At 58.0% G+C, this 18,966-nt stretch overlaps 2 protein-coding genes across 2 annotated transcripts; both read left to right on the top strand.

The window, feature by feature from the left end:
- Positions 1–4,345: 4,345 nt before the first annotated feature.
- On the top strand, positions 4,346–5,647 carry LINJ_34_1960 (conserved hypothetical protein; the record flags this gene model as incomplete). Its single annotated transcript, XM_001468524.1, has 1 exon — positions 4,346–5,647. One exon carries the CDS (start codon positions 4,346–4,348, stop codon positions 5,645–5,647), a length of 1,302 nt encoding a protein of 433 aa, XP_001468561.1.
- Positions 5,648–11,087: 5,440 nt separating this feature from the next.
- Positions 11,088–15,236, top strand: LINJ_34_1950 (putative dual specificity protein phosphatase; the record flags this gene model as incomplete). Its single annotated transcript, XM_001468523.2, has 1 exon — positions 11,088–15,236. One exon carries the CDS (start codon positions 11,088–11,090, stop codon positions 15,234–15,236), a length of 4,149 nt encoding a protein of 1,382 aa, XP_001468560.2.
- Between the last annotated feature and the right edge of the window lie 3,730 nt (positions 15,237–18,966).

Raw genomic sequence — 18,966 nt, 5'->3', positions numbered from 1 at the left:
GCGTGGCCCTCCGCTGACCCCTTTGCTTTGCTTTTCGGTGTGGTAGTGGTGCCTTGCGGCGATGCGCAGGCATGCGCACGCAGCAGCCTTCCTTCAAGCCTCTTTCGTCCACCTCTTTCGTTCATATCAGCTTTTTTCGTCCACACGCACGCACGCCCACGCCCTCTCCCCCGCTCTCTCTCCGATTGCCCTTTTACGCTTTTTTTGCATGCCCCCCCCTCCTCCCTGCGAGACACAACACCCCCACTCCATCTTCACACTTGGCGGCTGGCGCTTTTCTTTCTCCTGGTCTCCGCAATCGAGACAGCGATGACGTTTCGTCGCTGCACACAATGAGAGATCGATAACGGATGGGGAGAGGGAGGATAGATGAGACGAGCGGCCCCCTGTACCCCTAGCCCCTCTGTCACCCCTTCTTGGTGGATGGAATCGAACGCTGCCGGCCCTGTGGACCTAGCTCACGTGGGGATCATAGCTGCGGTTGCATAGTTGGCGCCGTGATTCGCAGATGCATCAACGCACGCAACGGCCTTCCCCTCGTTGTCTTTTTTAGCCGCCCGCCCTCCTGTGGTTTCATGAGCGACTTCGCGCTTTCTCACACGCCAGGGGGCGGCACCTTGCCTCTTCACTTTCGGCTCGGGTTTTCAGCAGAGCGGGACGCATGCGAACGGCGACAAACAAAGAGAAACAGTGCCGACACTAAGATATACCGCGGCTCACGCACAGCCACCGATACGAGCGCCGAGCACGCAGACAGCCCGGCTGTGGAAAGAGGGGAGGGGGGTCGGAGAGAGGCGTAGCACACCCATCTAGTTTTGACGAGTTGCCCTGCCTCTCTACTTCACCAGCAGCATACAATATATGTGTTTGTGTGTGATCGTTTGTTTCTTCTCAGTCGTCATCGCTTCTCCCCCCTCCCGGATATCACTCCTCCGCTTCCACCTGCACAAAGACGAAGAGGAGGTGAAGTGCGAGAGCGGTTGTGTTGGCAACAGTGCTCGCACTATTATCTTGTTTTTTTTTCTATGATTCGCCGGGCGCGGCTGACAGGCAGTGAGCTCCGATAACTTTCCCACATCTTTGAAAACCAAACGGGCGTCGCATACACGCACGCGCACCAAAAGGCGGCGTTCTCAGGGCTAGAGGCGACGTGAGTGCTTCTACCGGTCATGAGCGCAGAAAAGGACAAGTGTGTTGTGTTTTTTTTTTAGATTTGCGTGCTGTTGTCGTGTTGCTGCTGTTGCTATCGCGGTCTCTCGCGCGCCTCACAGCACTCTGTATTCTTTCTTTTTGCCTGCACGAAGACGTCTCTTTGGCGCGCAGTGTGCTTTCTGACGGGATGGGGACGGCGCACGCATGTGTCCGCTCCGCCATTGCTACCTACGCGCTCAGCAGTGATGTGTGTGCGTGTGTGTGTCTGACAGAGACTCGTGGCAGCCGCCGGAGCACCCACACACACACACACACATATCGACAGCTGCGGTCTCTTCTTTTTCACCATCGCCTGTAATATAGCCTTCCTTCTGGGGCCTCTGTCGCGGGTACAACCACCTGCCACAACGTCTTTCGCCCAACAGCGGCGCAGGTGGAGGTCACACAATCATTATGGATTCGGGCTTCTTCTCCGCCGCACGTCTCGCAATCGGTGCACACACTGATCACTCAGTGCGCCATGCTCGTGTACTGGCTCTTCTCAGCCTCTTGTGGGTCTTTTGCAGACCCACCGCCGCCTCTCTTCTGCGTTCTTGGACGCCAGTGCCGCGGCGCCATGACGAAGACACTTGCTTTGGGACACCCGTCCGAGAGTCTTGCGCCTACGGATACGCAGCCGAATAGCAAACCTGCTTCATTGACCGCCGCAACAACCGCCGCCTCTGCCGCTTCGCCGGGTTTGCCGTCTGTGCCAGCTTCGCAAGACAAAGCTGTGGAGCGCGCACAGCAGCGTTCACCTCTGCTACCTTCGTCCGATGCTCCCACGATGAAGGCGTCCCCGAATGACGGCAAGTGGGTGGGACTGCAAGAGACTACCGATGGGCGAGCGGGAACAGAAAACGAAACGGGAAGCAGGGATGCCCACGGAGACGACCTCTGGCGTGAAGGCTCAACATACACCGACAAGGACAACCTTGAGGAGCGACGGCGAGTAGAGCGGCGGCGCGAAGCAGACACGGAGATTGGCACCATGTCCTTGCTGCAGTGGATGGACATATCCGCATTGCCGGAGGGCCAGTTCGCCTACTTGATCAAGCGCGCTTTCTTCGCTCCACGCTTTCCGATCAGCGCTTGCGCGAGCGGTGCGGTGCTGTTGGCGATCTGCGTCGATGGCGACCCAGCATGCTCGATTCTACGCCCGAAAAAGGAGACGGTGCGGCAACAAGGATGACGACCTGGGTAGTCTCCTGACGGACTTCCTCCTCGGCCAGCGGGCGACAGCGCGGCTCTCCAGCCGCTTCGAATCTCACTGACTGCAGCAGCGTCGCCGCGCACGTGCGCTCCATGACCCGATTTATAACCGAGCTTCACCTCCTGCCACAAAAGGCGTCGGCTCGCAACGCTAGTGGACGCGAGTTGAGGATGCCGGTCAAGAAGCACGAGCGCGCCATGGACCACGGCACGGCTCTCGCGGACGACTGCGAGCTGCTCAACGTTGACGGCGTCCTCTCCGCCGAAGCGCGCATGGAGGGGCCCTCGGAGTCACTGCGCATTCGGCGGTTTTTTCCGTTTCCGTGAACCAGACAGAGTCCCACCTGCGTGCCTTGACTATTTTCTCCACGCTGTTCACATTTGATTTCTTCCGCTGCTGTTGTGGCATCAACAGCACGTGCATACACGACGGGGGGCAGAGCCAGGACACGATGTGGTTCGTGCGTGCCGCACCGACTGCGACCGCGGCCGTGACGCGGTGATGAAGTTGACGCAAGCTGTTCTAGGCGATGTGCTCACATGTTTATGCCCCCACTCCCTGTGCATCTGGGAACACTAGCACAGTCGCACACAATCACATGGGACGGCACCTGCCATGCGCAGATGGCGAGGGTAGGTCGCGCCGTTCACGCTAGGGCGGCGACTGCTGTCTTTTGTTTTCATTGGGCCGTCTCCCTACCTCTATGGGCCGACCTTTCCTCTGCCCTCGGCATCTTCTCCTGCCTTCGAAGGGCAAGAATCGAAACGGCGGAAAAAGGTCGCGCAGAACATTCATCGGGTTCGTGTGTGTGTGTTTTCGAATTTGTTGCCCCGCCCCCCCCCACTCGGGCCCAAAACCGACAACACTAAATAGGAAGACGAAATGCGGCCATGAAGAGGCATACGGCGGCGACGAGACGCTGTTGCATGTTTCAGCATGTGAGTGTGTGACAACCCACCCTTCGGGGGCCTGTACGAGTGAGGTCCTCACATAGATGCACACACACGCACACACAGGGCATGCAACGCACGAGAGGGGCAGCCAGGAGACACCGTACGAAGGAAAAAAAGACGAAGCCTCCCGTCCAGCAGCACTGTTGTGTGTTGCCGCCTGCTCCATTTCGACATGGTTTTTCTGTGTTGTGCACCACCCTCTTTTATTCTTCTCGTTCGCTTCTTTTCCATCTCTCGTCCCGCTCTCCTGTGTGGGCGCGTCCGCCTACGCGGACGGATGCCGTCGACTCGCACCACTTTCCTCCTTTTTCATCTATGCAACTGGTTTACCGCGTCACCGTGTTTCTCTCTCTATCCTTCCCTCTCCGCAAGCACGACGACCCCCCACACTCTACACACACACACACACATCGCACACGTTTTGGAGAAGAGTACGCCCTGAACAAGAGCACCAAACAAAACACGTTCTCTTTCGTTTTTCTTCGACGTGTTGTCTTGTTTTTACACAGCTCGCGGGATCACCAGTACCACAGAAGAAGGTAGTCTGCCGACCTTCACACGCAGAAGCTGTGCGGTCCAAGACGCGGCTTGCTCGGCCTGCACGTTGTGTTTCTGTACGACGGTGCTTCTGGTTGCAGCAATTTCGCGCCCGTGAAGGACCTTGCACAGCGCCCTGTTTGTTTCTCCTCCCGTTGGGCACAGTGTGACTACTTCCTCGCAGCATTTCTTTTCGTTTTTCTTTCGTATTTCCTCTGACGGCGCTCTGTTCTCCGATCCCTCCTCATTGGCTCGTTATGACTGTTCCGTTTCTGCTCTCGCTGTCTTCTCTGTTGGACTCTTATCGTTGACCTCTTCTCCCCTCTCGGCGACCCTCTTCACGCCACCACTCAGAGGCACACGCAGCGTTGGCTATTAAACTTATTCCTCCGTTCGACTCCGTCGGTCGTGCCGCGGACTCTTCTTGATCTCTGTGTCGACGCTGCAGAGAATGTGCCGTAGCACCCCATCAGCAGTGCAGCTCCTTGGAGCGCTTTTTGCGGTCGCGTGTCTCGTGCACACGTCGTTGGCGTACCCGTACGGACGGTCGTCGGCTGTCACAGAGCTGACGCCTGCCTCGCTGCACGCATTTGTTAATACACACAAGCCGGTGGTCATCCTCTTTTATGCGCCGTGGTGTGGCCACTGCAAGCAGTTCCACCCCGAGTATGAGCGATTTGCCGAGTCGGTGAAAGGCACCATCCGCGTTGGCGCGATCGACGCTGACAAGAACGCCGACATTGGACAGCAGTTTGGCGTGCGTGGCTTTCCGACGATCAAGTACTGGAAGAGCGGCACAAAGTCCGTCTCCTCCTCGCAGGAGTACCAAGGCCAACGCACAGCGGCGGCGCTGCAGAGTTTGGTGGTCGAGGGAATCAGCTCGAGCAAGGTCATGACAGTGACGACAGCAGAGCAGATGAAGCAGGCCGCTCGAGACGCGCCAAAGAAGATGATCGGTGTGCTGCTCTCCGCGAAGAACAAGGTACCGCCGATGTTTTCGGTCATGGGCATGTCGCCGAAGCTGAAGGAGCTGCCGCTGGTGTTCGCGGGTAGCAGTAGCCCTGAAAAGGGTGTGGCGAAGGCCTTTGGCGTCTCGCAACTCCCAATGATCGGCGTACTGCGCTACACCCCGGCCGAAGGTGATGCAGAGGAGAAGTTTGAGATGGTGCCGTACGCGAAAAAGGCTATCGCCTATGAGCCCGTCGCGCGCTTCTTCTTGGATTGCGCGGAGAAGGAGTGCAGCGCCGGCACGGAGGCCCCAATGAACTCCGTGAGCCTTGACGAGGATGAAAGCCAGCACCAGACACGAGAAGCCGCGCGGCAGTCCTCTGTAGCACTTCCGGTAGAACCGGTCGAATACACGCCAAAAGTGATATCACTGTTTTGCGCGCCGCAGACCCGCAAGATTCGCGGCCAGTCCCCCCTGTGCGTTTTCAGCCTTAGCGAGCACGTCAACCTCGACAATGTGCACCAGTACTTCAAGAACGACCCGTTGCTGTTCTTCGAGGCATCTCAGCACAAGGAAGAGTTGCTGCAGCAGCTCCAAGCCGACTTTGGTGTGCAGATAGCGTCTACTGGGGAGGCGATGACGTCTTTGGCGGGGTCCATTGTGGTTCTGCGCCATTCGAAGCCGACAACAGTGCGGTACGCGCTGCTGGAGAATATTGACTCCGACGACGATTTACAGGCAGCCCTGCAGCGCATTCTGAATGGTGAGGTTCACCTCCGGTCGGAGCGCGTTGGAGCTGCGTAGGCGCTCGCATCCTTTGCCATGTCGCCTTGGCAAGAGCCACGAAGATGAAAGAGGGCGAAGATTCTGGTTTGCATTTTCCTCCCTCTCTTTCTCTACTGCCAGCTCCGTCATTGCTCTGCGCGCGTTGCACTGCCTCGTCGCGGTGCCTGCGCACCACTCTGGCGACTGTGGCTCGCGTTTCATGAAATCGTATCTCCCCACGAGTGCGTTGATGTTGTCGTGTCTTGTGTACGCTGTTCCTTTGACCTCGTCTCTTCTACATCTTCGCGGTACATCGCATGGGCTTTTTTTTTTGCGCGCGTGTTTTTTTTTTATTCGTCTCACTTTATCTTCCCTTTTTTCGTGCGTGCGTGTGTGCCCCGCCTTGGCGCGAGTGTGACCTTTGTTCTCTCCTCTCGTTGCCAATCTGTTTTGCGCTTTCCATCTCCCTCGCCCTCCGCGCTTTCTCATTTGAATTGCTTCACCGGATGGGTTTGTGTGCGCACCCGCCTGCCTTGTCTGTTGCCTTCAACGGAAAAGTCGATGCTGCACAGGTGGTGACAACGGGTTCGCTACACTTGTCTGCAGAGAGATTCGGAGAATGCGTGGGATGTCTGGTGGGGAAGGGCACGCGCCAGCTAAGGCTGAAGAGTGCCGCGCTCCGGTCTGGGTTTCAGACTCTACTCTGTCCGAGTGTGTGCGAAGCACTGGCTAATCAAAATACTCTTCTGGCACGTTGCCAGGGGCAAAGGAAGAAAAAAGAAGGTAATGCACGCAGACAAGACAAACGAGAAGACGGAAAAGCGCAAAGCCACCTCCAATTTTCGGACGTGGACTCACGACTGGAGTTGTGTCATGTCGCCTTCGCATGGGGCCTGCGACAACGTGCGAGGCACCATCTGTTCTCCTTTCTTGACGAGACTCGCTCACCCTCAACCGCTGCTTCCCAGAGACGCACTTGCAAACGTGCACCGTAGTCGCTCTCGGCACACCTTCCTCTTTTTTTTCGCGGATCCTCACTTCATCGGTGGATGCAGAGGCACCTGCACTCAAACCGATACCTCGACGCGCATAGAGAGTTGACATTTTTGCTAGCAAATTCGTCCTTGCGACGCTCCGCTTTCTACTGCTCTCCCTCGCTCTCGTTGTCATCGTTTCTATTTTGATTTGCCTGCATGTCTTCGAGTGCGTACGCATTCCTCTGCTGCACACCTCGCTCTTCTGTCTTGTCCTCCTCACGTGCCTAACTGCCCTGATGACGGGGGTGGGGGGAGGGCACAACCTCACAAGGCGTAACGTCTCAGAGTCCAGTACCCAACTCTGTGGGCAAGCCAAGCAGCCCCTCCCCCCTATCCCGGCCAGATGCCAGAGCGCTTCTGTTGGTGAAAGGGTCATGCATCCATGGCGTAGAGAGAGGTCAGAGTGATGCTTACCGCTACGCACGTCGGCGAGGAGGCCCTGCGCGGCGCTGCGTCGGAGCGGCCGGCGGCAGTGCCCACAGCTTGTGCCACCCCTATGATCGGGCAGCGTGTCCGCGCGACTCGAATGTATCCTGCCGCCGGCCTTCAGCACTGCCTCCTGGTGTGGTGGAGGGCCTGAGTGTCACGCCTACTGGACTGCACCAGAGGTGGCGACCGGCGTGATGAGGGAGCGGCTGTGAGGCGACCTGCGACGCGGCGGGTGGGTGTGGGTACAGGTTGAGGCAGGGGGCCGTGCTCTCGCATGACCGCGTCGGCGCATTGCTGCAGCGCGCGCGCCTAGGCCTGCTTCGTGCCGCGCAATGGAGGCCTGCGCCAGGGCGAGGTGGGGTGGAGCTGGACTACTCTTCTATGGTAGTACGAAGACCCGCCGAAGATGAAAGTATCGATCCCTCTGCTTGTCACTGGAAGCGCTTGCCTCCTCTTCCCTTGGTCTTTGGCGGAGGAAGCTCCAAAATTTTGTGGGGCCGGCTTCCAGGCAGGACGCACAGGCACTTTTGTGAGTGTGATGTGTGACAACTCTCTTTCCTCACTGCTGTGTTGGAATGCCCACTGCTCTAACCATCCTGTCTCTGAGTTCACGTCAGTCGTACCATTATCTGTCCCCCCCCCCTTTCTACCCCATCATGTCTGCAACCGGGTGTGAGGCGTCACGGATAAGGAAGGTTGGACGCTACACTTTCGTTGCACACGGCGAAACGATAAACAGCGATGCCGTAAGAGCGGAACACACGCTTCAGCTTCGTCCCTACCTTGCCGACGTACAACAAGTTCGCTGAAACTGCCGAAGACACAGGTTAGGCAATGACATGGAGCCTCTCTAGCGCACGACTAATCGACTTCTTCTCTCCCTCGTTGCCCCTTCGATCGCCCACTATTGAGGGCCGAAAAATACTCACTTCCAAGTGCCGCGGATTAGAAAGCAGCCCATGGTTTTTCGTTCTAGACGCTCTCATCTGTGTCTGTTCTTCGTTTACATCTTGCTTGCTCGCCAGTACCATCTCGCCCTCGCGTACCGACATACACGTCGTCTTCTCTCTTCATCCCGTCGACTCACTGTGACGCACAGCCTTGTCACAGAGGGCCGTGCGTTCTAGGGTAACGACAGGCTTGTAAGCACCTCATTTCGTTTTTTTTGTATGCTTGCCTGATTTTTGTGTCCGTCAGGGAAGCTTCACCATTTTTACTGTTGTTGTAGGCTCTATTTGCGTCAAGTTGCGCTTGGAGCTGACGTGCTCGCTCTCGTGTAGCGGCGGTCGCGAAGCTGGCCAACGAAGAAAAGGTAGACACCTTTGTTTGTTTGCGAGCCTTTTGCACTCGCTCGCTCTCACTTTAGGTGCGGACGAGTCCTCATTGCCGGCGACCACATGCGAAGGACGCTGCGCCGAAGCCGATAGAGGAGGAATTCGAGGGTCCGCAGGGAGACCAGAAGCGGGCGGAAGAGAGAGAGCGACACCGAGGACCGGCAAAGGCCCGCATCGACAACACCCTTGAATAGGCAAAGGCGCGCGCGAGAAGCAGCCAAGGAAGGGACGGAAGTTCCGAGGAAATTTTATTTTTTTTGTTGTTTCCCATATTTCTTCTCATTCTTTTTCCCTCTCTTGCCTTGCGGCATCATCTCTTGGAATTCGGGTTCTTTGTTTTACGATTTCGCCGCTTCTCAACCGTCCTCGTTGTTCTTTCGTCGTGTCTCAGTCGCGCATACGGGCAAGCAGCATTAATTGTCTGCCCTCTTTTTATTTTTTTTTTGATTTTGTTTGTGCTGAAGCAGTGCATTGGGTGTGGTTGCCGCTCTTTCCTAGATCAGTGCGATCGCATCTCTTTTATTAGTCTAGTTTTCACCTTGATGTCATCACCTGTATTCTTCTCTCGTGTTCTCTCTCTCTCCGTCTCGATCGCCATTCTTCTTTTTTTTTCGCTCGTTGTCGTTGTTGCTTGGCCTTTTATTTGCGTGCGTGTCTCTGTGTATGTGTTTAGTTGACTGAGCAGGGGCAAAAAACAAAGAATAGTTTGGGTGGCCTTTGGTAAACCTGGAAGTCGAAGGGATTACAACAAACAAAAAGAAAACGGAACAAGCCGACACAGGACACACAAGCAAAAGAAGGGAGCTCGTTTTCTTTGTTTTCTTTTTGGTGTGTCTGCGTGTTGTGTGTCGATTTTGTTTTCTGGCTGTTTCTGATTTTTTGTGTCATTAGTATTCGTCTTAATTTGTCCGTGCTGCTGCTGCTTCGGTCGGATGCGTTGCCATCCTTCGCTGTTACCCTCGCTATTTATTTCACATGAACACTGCTGTTGGCTCCTGCTGTCTTTTTTTTTCGTTCGATGCATCACTGAGTGCTGAGTTTGAGCGTCTCCTCTTTGCTTTTCCGTCAGGTGCGTTCAGTATCACGTGCATCTCGCCTCGCTTGACCCTCAGGTACCATCGCGGTTATCTTTTTGCCCCACAACCCCCTGCCCGTCGCTCTCCCCAGTCAGTTTACACCTCTTTTTCTTGTTCCTCCGCGTGCTTGCTGCCTCGCACTGCATCCCTCGCTTTGTGACACCTCCTCGCCCTCTTCCCGCGCCGCACAACACACACACACACACGAGCACAGGCACTGCCATTCAACTTGTCAGTTCTCCCCTCTCCCCCACGCTCCCGCTCGCTTTCTTTTTGCTCCAGGGTCTCTCTCCGCTTTTTTTTTAGCTGCCCCTCCCTGCGTTCCCTTTGCTTCTTCCGAAGCATCTGTTGTGTCGTCGCTTGTCGTCACCCTGTCTCTGTGTGGTGTGAGTTGGTCTGTGCGCTTTCTCGTTGTCTCTCTATCTCTCTGTATCTCTGGAACAGTTCTCTGCCCCGCCCCATACTACTACCACGTGGGTCTCTCGTTTCTCTCACTCTCCTGTTTCTCCTTTTTTTTTTGTGGTGGCGTGCGTGTGTGTGTGTGTGCACGTTGTGGTGATTTTACAGTTTCCTCCTGCTTTTTTTTTTTCGAGCTGCCTGCCGCTGGTCGTCTGCTCCCCCACCGAACCCCACCCCACCCCTGGAAAGTTGCCGAGCTGCGGAGACGGCGCACTAGCTGCTCCTTTGCGGCGCCCACATCGTTAGGCGCTTTGCCTTGCCGAACAGAACAGAACGAGGAACCGCAGCAGCAGGGCACGCGCTACAAACACAAGCACGCAGATTCACGTACGTACTCCTTCCCACCCTCACATTCACATACATTGACACGCACAGAAGCTCTCTCGTGCCAGCTGCCTCGTGTCCTTGGTCGCAGTTGCTGGTTTTTGCTTCTCTGTGTGTGTGTGTGTGTCTGTGTGTCTGTGCGCACGTCGGCTCCCGCGGTCTTCTTTTTGCTTGGTTCTTGCTCGTTTTCGCTACCGACGCATAGTGTTGAGGTGCTCGAGTGATGGGTGTCCTATGCGGCTCAGCGAACTCGCGGGGTGGTAGAATTCTGGCCGCCTGCGCTGACACCAACTGCCGATCGAACCGCGAGCTCTCGCGGTGCCGTGTAGACAGCACCCATGGAAAGCGAAACGGGTGCGCGCAGCACAACCACTTTAGGAGCTCAGCCGAGGTTGGCGATGCTAACGTATCTGAGACCATCCTGAGCGCTAGCACAATCCATATCAGTCGCGTAGGCGGAAGCGGCGGAGCTAAAAGGTTCGCTGGTGCTGGGGCCGACACCAACAGCGATGGTGTGGGACACTCGCCTACTGTCGGTTCGGCTGCAGGAGGCTCTGTGGAGCACGGCAAGGTACCTCAGGCGCCAGGAACAGCGCCACCCAAATCACAGCCGCTGCACGCAGCAGCAGACGCCGCGCTAAACGGGCACGAACAGCAGCAGCTTCAGCGAGGCGCGAGCTCCCATGGCACGTCGCGCGAAGCCTCCGTCGCACCGCAGAAGTTGTCCGCCCGCGCACTCCGCATTGCGTCGCGCGTCGATTCCATTGTCCGCAAGTGTGAGGGACTCGATGCGGAGCGACCCACCGAGGAGGAAAAGGTCATGTGCGAGGTGCTCGACGCCCTCCGCAGCAGCTCCGTCGGTCTGCTCTTTCTGAATCACCCTGAAGTGTCCTTTTCAAACCGGTCGTGCGTAATCTGCATCCCTGATTTCCATCAAGACGAAACAATTGATGGCTACCGCTTGCGCGCCGCCTACAATGCCGGCACCATCGGGCGAAGCTACTTCGCTACCCGTGACGTCGCGGCGTTATCGAGCAGGTGTACGCCCCCGCACGGCTCGAGCGACTCCCTTTCCGACGATGCCGCCAGAGGCCCGGTATTCCGCATCCTCAAGGTGATCAGCTTTGTGCTCCGGCGCCGGCTGCTGGAGGAGATCACCGCGGAGCAGCGGGTTCTCGTCAACATTGTGCACCAGAACGTGCTGCAAATCAGCGACGTTCTCAATGATGAGGCGAAGGAGAACATGATCGTAATCACCAACTACCATGCAAAGGGCAACATCGGCAACTACGCAGGCCGGCTCTCGCACGACTCCGACAAGCTGCGCCGGATCCTGACGGAGGTGGCGGTGGGTCTTCGCATCCTGCATTCACACCGAGTCTATCACCACAATTTGAAGCTCGACAACGTGCTCGAGAACGGCGAGGGCCACTTCTGCATCGCCGACGCCGGTTTCTGGCGTCTCTTCGCGGTGCAGTGTCCGGAGGATCTCGTATTCAACGGCGAGTTGGCCTGTCTCCCACCCGAGGTGTTCGACCCGGAGGGCCCGTACGCGACAGGCGAGGTCAATGTCGTCTCGGACGAAGGCGCGGCCGGAGTGGCGGCGGTGGATATCTGGGGCTTTGGCGTGCTCATGTACCGTCTCGCCTACGGCTGCGATCCGATTGAGATCGCCGAGTGCTCCTACGCGCAGGTGCATGAGCGGCTCATGGGCTTCGACCTGAGCTTCCCACCCCGCCCGCACTGGAGCTTCGCGTACGACATCGAGGACGCGATCAGACTCTGCCTGCAAAAGGTGCCCTCGAAGCGGCCGAGTGTGCTGCGGCTGCTGCAACACCCCTTCTTCAAGCACAGCTTGGTCGTAGGCACCTCGTCATTGATGCGCAAAATGTCCATGACGAGCAGCTTCGCTTTCGGTGGGCAAATGGTGGGTAGCTTCGGCGACCGGACAATGAGCGCGCCGGGGCTGAGGGGGGCCTCGATGAGTAGCATGGCAGTGCCAAACTACCGCACGCAGCAGCGAAACGGCTTCCAGGTGGACGCTTTTCTTGGTGAGGGCCGCTTCTCGGAAACGATGATGGTTCATCTGCGCCGCAATCATTCCAAGCAGTTTGCCTTCAAGATTATCTACAAGTCTATTCTGAAGCGGCTGCAAGCACCTGGGCGGGAGAAATGGGCGCGAGAAATGCGTCGCCAGCTTGTTTTCTCCCGCAAGGTGGACCACCCAAACGTTATGCGCTTCATCGACATTGTGGAGGACAAGAAAGTGAACTGCTTCGTGGTGCAGGACTACATGTCGGGTGGGTCCATTGAAGCCGTGCCTCCGGTGAAGGGCGACAGCTCGTCCCCAACGCTGCAGGATTTCTTGGTGGATGTGCTGGCTGGGTTGGTCCACTTGCACGACAACGGCGTAGCGCATCTCTCTCTGCTTCCGACGAACATATTCTTTTGCGAGCATACCTTGCACTACTGCATTGCCGATTTTGGGCCGCTGTTTGTGACGGCAGACGCCTTGGCGGACTCCATCGCGGAAGGCGCGCCGCTCTACGCGCTACCCGCGTGGGTGCGGCGGCATAGTCCCTTGCATGGCCCCAGCGTGGACATGTTCTGCGTCGGACTCCTTGCCGCCTCGGTACTGCCGGAGCTCTTCGACACAGTATGGGCAGAACTGCTCGACAGTGAGAAGAACAGGACGTTTGCCGTCGACGCGGTACTCACAGCCGTGCGAAAACAAAGGGCGCAGCTGACGCCAGCGCTGGTCTCCTTCATTGAGGATGCGCTGGAGGGTAGGTTCCAAGACGCGCGAGCGGCGCTGAAGCACACGTACTTCGGAAACCTGAGTTTCGCGCAAAACTTGCCAAAGACGATTGTCGAGGTCACGGAGGAGGAGTTACAGAGCGCCGTGCACTCGAAACCCGAGACGCGCGACGAAGCCCGCATGCTAGAGGTCCTCGCACAGGACCCGTTCCAGGAGAGCCAGATGCTCAGCTCTGCTGGTGACGCCACGCTACACGGCAGCGAGTCATGCACCGAGGCGTCCGTTATCGCTGGTGCCACGGGCGAGAAGCCTACGGTTCTCGTTTTCGAGGGCGAGAACCTGCTCTGCGGCCAATGCAGCGCCGAGCTGACGGTGGCGCTCTATCAATGCTCCGACTGCGACGGCTACATCCGCTGCGGCAAGTGCTCTGTAGGCAACTACCACAAGGACGGCCACGAGTTAGTGCCGTTTCTGATTCACACGATCGAGCACAGCAGGGATGGTGCCAACAAGGCCGTGCTGGTGCAGCCGTCGACGGTGCCGGATGTGCACGCGCTCGAGACGCTTGAGATGACGGCGAACTTCCCTGTAGGCTCCCTTACGGCACACCTCGTGGCGCAGCGCGCAGCGGAGCGGTCGATTGCGGTGCGCAGCACTGGTGGCGGCAGCATTACAAAGGGCATGTTCGGCGACATGGAGAGCGTCGTCCGCCTTCCTGACGACATAAGCGAGCAGAGCATTTCGGTTAACATCAACTGTCGCAGCTTTATCAGCTTCCGTGGGCTAGGTGGGATGCCCGGTGGCGGACTAAACCTTGGCAGCGGCGCCAACAACAGCAATACGGGTTTCAACACGGTAGGCTTCCCACACGGCCGCGCGGATCCTGTGACGCCAAAGGACTTTGGCTCGCTTTGCTTGCCTCCGCCGACGAGGCTCTCACTCATGAAGGGCAAAGAGGCGAGGAAGCTAGTGCTTCCCAAGGCCGAGGAAATCGAAGACGACGACTGGCAGCAGGAGCTGGAGCGCTGCCGCACCAGCAATCACTCGGAGCTGCTGCTGTACAACTACGGGCTGGACGAGGTGCCGCCTGAGGTGTACGACCCGCCACTGCTGCAGGTGGTCGTTTTGGATATTTCACAGAACAACCTCAGGTCTCTTCCACATGAGCTGAGCTTCTTGATCCACTTGCGCAAGCTTGTGGTGTCGTACAACAAACTCACCGAGCTCCCAGATAGCCTCGGCAACCTTAGCGAGCTCGAAAGCCTCGATGCGAGCCACAACGCCCTCGTAGATCTACCGCAGACCTTCATCTACCTCAGCTCCCTCACCTCGGCCGCGCTGGACTACAACAACTTCTCCAGTATTCCTGATAGCTTGCTTGATATAGTCGCTCCTCCGCTATGTTCCAGCGCATCGAACGTGATGGAGAACTTTGCCATGTCCACCACGCAGGTGAACGGCGCGCGAATGGCAAGCTTAGTGGGTAACACGGCCGTCTCCTTAGTTGGCGGCTCCAGCGTGAGTAACTCCAAGACAGTGATCATGTCGCCCAAGCTGAAGGTGATCTACCTCGCCGCCAACGACAGCCTGACAACCCTGCCTTTGCGAGAGCGGCTGCAGCGCTTCGACGACCTCACGATCGCGCTCGACAACGAGCCCTCGCTCTACAAGGACTACTACGAGAAGAACCTCGACACCGAGCTGCCCAACATTACGGTCAACTGGAACAAGCTCTACCCGGATGAAATCGTGCCGTATCTCTACTGCGGCAGTCTCCGCTCTGCGCAGTCGCAGATGGTGTACCGAAAGCTGAACATTACGTATCTGCTCACTGTAGGCCGGCAACTTGTGCCGGTGCCACCGGAGGGCGGCCATCACAAGGTCATCGTCGTGGACGACATCCCTGGCGCTAACATTCGCATGTCTTTTCAGGAGGCCGTCAACTTCATCGAGGAAAGCCAGTCGAAAAAGAGCGGGTGCCTGGTGCACTGCTTTGCAGGCCTGTCGCGCTCCGCCACAACGGTAATTGCGTACCTGATGATTAAAAGAGGCATGCGGCTGGATGAGGCCTATCTGGTGACCAAGAAGGGCAGACCTGCGATTCTCCCAAACAAGGGCTTCTTTGATCAGCTGGTGGAGCTGGACAAAGAACTGTACCCCAAGCCAAACCGGCCCCTCGACATCGAGTCCCTCGGGCGTTCAGCAAACTGAACAAAGCCAAAGCAGAAGAAGGCATCCCTTTCGCCGCCACGTGACCTTCCTCACATGCGTGTCTGCGCCTATGTGCACGTGAGCGGGTATGCGTATTCGCTGGTCCTGTCTTCTTGCATTGATGTACGCCGTGGAGTCTCGACGTACTCGCCCACAGCCACTTGCTTCCGTACCATATATATATATAGATGTATGTGTGTGTGTGTGTTGTTCCCCCACCCCATCTCGCTCTATTTCTTCTTTGACGCCTCGTGCCCGCTGTTGTGCGTGCCCTTTACTTTCTTTCTATTTTCCCGCTCTTGTTTTGTCGTTCTTCCTGGTCTTGTTTCACACGTTTGTGTCTATGTGTGTAAAGGATGTGTCCTTGTTTGCTGTCTTGCGTCACTGTGCTCTTTCCCTCTTTTCTTTTGTTTTTCGTTTCTTCTCATCGCGTTACGGCGCACTTCCGCCAACGCCCTGTTCCGTCTTGTGCGTCCCTCTTCTTTCCCTCTCTCCTTCGCTTTCTTGTCCCTGCTTCCAGTTTTCCTTTTCTTCGTCGATCTTGCGCCGCTCTCTTCTTTCGTCTCGTGCACTTCCGGCATCCCACCAATACTTTCAGAAGTTTGGAACAGGCTCGGCGGTACTAGACAAGCCTCGTCCTTTCTTTTTTCTCCTTTATGATGCTTTATCATAATCCCAGCTACACCGCACCGTGGGATCCCAGCCTCCAGTGTCCCGATCATGGACGGCAGGCCACGAGCCTGCCGCACCCCCCCCTCCCCCGAGTACGGTGGCCCACCCTTGGCGTCCGCGGGCAGGGCAGGGCAGGGGGCGGGGCAATGTCGCCGAAGAGGCTCGCGGCACGGTCACGCCTGTGCTGACGCACCGCGAGTTGTGCCGGCGATTCAACGGGTACACGTCCCCCAACTCCTGTTTTCTGTTTTGGCAGCGAGGCGCTGATGCAGGAAGCAGCCCGTTTCCCCGCCAGCGCCGGACACAGCGCGACTGCCAGTGGGCGCAGCCAAGCACACCGTGGCTGGTCGGCCCGCCCCCGTCACGAAGCGTCGGCACAGGGGTCTGCATTGCGCAAGACGTGCAGTTCACTCCCACAGGCCCCACAGGGCACCTGGCGTACCAGCGTCTCAGCATCCCGGTGCAGCAAGAGAGAGGAGGCACCGGGCTGGCGTCCCCGCGCTCGCACACCACGACACGGGGCACAGGTGTACGCCCTCCCCCTCTTCCGAACGACAAGAGCGAGGCAGCGGCGTTGCGGCTGTGCTGCCAAGTCCATGCTAGGCGCATACACACCACGTCCGGCCGCACACCAAAGAGTCAGCCACGCAGACGCACACCTGCGAGGTGTTCCGCAAGGCTATGACAGAATGCACGACTGCAGCCAGCAACACCCACGAAGGCGGGCCTCTCTGGCGACGCTGCCCTGCGCGCCGCCCTGTGGAAGGTGGTGCGCTGGACAGTGAAGCACGCCATACAGGTGGATTGAGCATCCCTCAAAACAAGGCGCGCACCCGCCCAGCGAAGCACACCCCGCCGCACGCAACGACCTTGCACGCGGTCACCTCGACACGCACGTCTCGCACGCGCTGCACGGGCTGCCCCCGTCGGGGGCCTGTCGCTGCCCCCACCACACCCTCTGTGCCCCCACAGAACGGCAGGCTGTGAGCTCCCCGTGTGCGCACGCGCACGCGTGTCGGCGGGACCCCTCCGCCCCACGCGCACAGCAGCGGCCGACCCGTCGCGGCAACATGCGGGCAAGCCGTCCAGGCACGCACCCCCCCCGGCAACAGTGCCGTTCTCGAACACGCCCCCTCCCCTCCCCCCCCACTCCACAAAAGCGCGAGCGCCGCCATGCACAGCTGGCATGCCGCATCGCATGCAGAGGGGCGTGGCGCGAAGAGAGCCCACAGTGCATGTGCGCAAAACATGCCGTATCGGCTCCAGCCGACCAAATGGGGGCTCGTGAGGCGCAGATGCCGGAAGCATCACCAGAGCAGCCTGCACTACATCATCCAGTCATCCGGAGTCCACTGTGGAGGGTGGTGGCCGTCGTCGTCGTAGGGGGGAGGGGGGTCGCCACGCCGTATGTGACGGGATGCAGCGGCCTTCAGGAGACTGACGGGGAGAAGCACGGCATGCAGGCAGACGTTGCAGGGTCTCACAGGGCCCTGGGCTGAGGCTGGGCAGCATCCTACCTCGGCTCGTGCGGCATGCGCCTAGGCCACCACCGGCATGCTACCCCTGCCCCCCACCCTTTGACAGACGCCACCGCCCTCGAGTAACGCCCGTGAGGGCGGTCCCGCCTACTTTGGTGCGCGCCATGCGGCCCGGTGGGTGTGGCGCCGATGGCGCAGGCATGCCTGCGAGGGGGGAGGGACAGGCTGAGCCCGTTATAGACGCGTGGCCGGATGCAGCGGCCGGACGGCTCGTCCTAGAGGACGCGGATGTGGCCGCCGTGCCGCAGGGGGTGGGTGAGGGGCGGCTGTGTGTGTACGTATATATCGGGGTACGAGTTTGTGGTAGGCGGAAGACGGTAGTGACAGTGCCGGTTGATGTGTTGGCAGACGTACGTTTTTTTGTGTTCCTGTTGCTGTTTCCTGCGCTCTGGTTGTGATCCATCTTACCTTACCATGCAGAGGGCAGAGGAAAAGCGGGCCGATACAGTGGCACTTACGTGATTTCTGTATGTGATGAGAGCATGGCGTTCTGACACGCCTTCGGAAACTGAAGGGGAGAGAGCGCACGACGACCTCGAGGATTCGGCGTAGAGTGAAAAAGAAGGGAAGAGACGGCAGAGGAGTGGACACCAGCGACAGAGGCGAGAAAAGCATGAGAGCGACACAAGAAAGCAAAAAAAAAAAGATTTGTGGTGCGGTGGCGTTTCCTGGTGCGACGACGTCGACTGTATGAGCTTTAGCTCTCCGTGTTCCTGCTCCTGTGGAGGGGCGTCCCCGCATATATGCTGGCACCGGCGCCACGAGATCTGCAGGTCTGTGTGTGTGATGCCAAGTCGTATTGCTGAGGTCTCACGTAGCTCTTTGAGTGGACTCCCCGTTACCTTGTTTCTTTACTGGCCTTTGTATTATGATCTCTTCAAGGCGATGTAGACCACTATTGACGCGAGTTCTGCTATCTTCGCGCTTCTTTTCTTAAACAGTATTTCTTGTCTGCGTGTGTGTCGCATCTGCAAGCGCGCATTGGTGTGCGTGCGCCTCCGTGCAAATGAGTGCGCTTCATCTTTTTCTAGGCTTCTGCGAGTCCTCTTTGGCGGTGTTGTTGTCTTTCCTGCATGCGCCTCTGGTCGCTGGAGTGGCCTGCGGATACTCGCCCCCCTCTTCTCTATAGTATGTGCTCTTGCCTGTTCGCCTGTAGGCGTGTGTGTGTGGCAGTGCATCCTACCCACGCCAACCTCGCTCCTCTTCCAAAGGTTTCGCTGTTCCTTCCTTTCGCGTGTATGGTGGAGCCTGATCTGGTGCCCCCGATGAAGTCCAAGGCGCGGAAGCACCCCCCCCCCCTTCCCTCCGAAAAGGAAGGAGCTGTGCATCACCACTGCAGCATAATTGCAGCGGGGGAGGTGCATAGTCATGAACTCGAGGAAGCATACAAACGTGCAAGCTCATGTCGGCGGCAGAAGACGAAGGAAAACGGATGGCGAACGAAACAGGGCGACAGGGAGGGGGTTCTGCCGGAGAGGAGTGCAGAGTGCTCATCTGCATCGCCCCACCTTGGCAGAACG

This window comes from Leishmania infantum, chromosome 34 (assembly GCF_000002875.2).
Source record: "Leishmania infantum JPCM5 genome chromosome 34".
Classification (NCBI taxonomy): domain Eukaryota; phylum Euglenozoa; class Kinetoplastea; order Trypanosomatida; family Trypanosomatidae; genus Leishmania; species Leishmania infantum.
The sequence above is the reverse complement of the archived record's forward strand: the minus strand, read 5'-3'. Positions and strand labels throughout refer to the sequence as shown.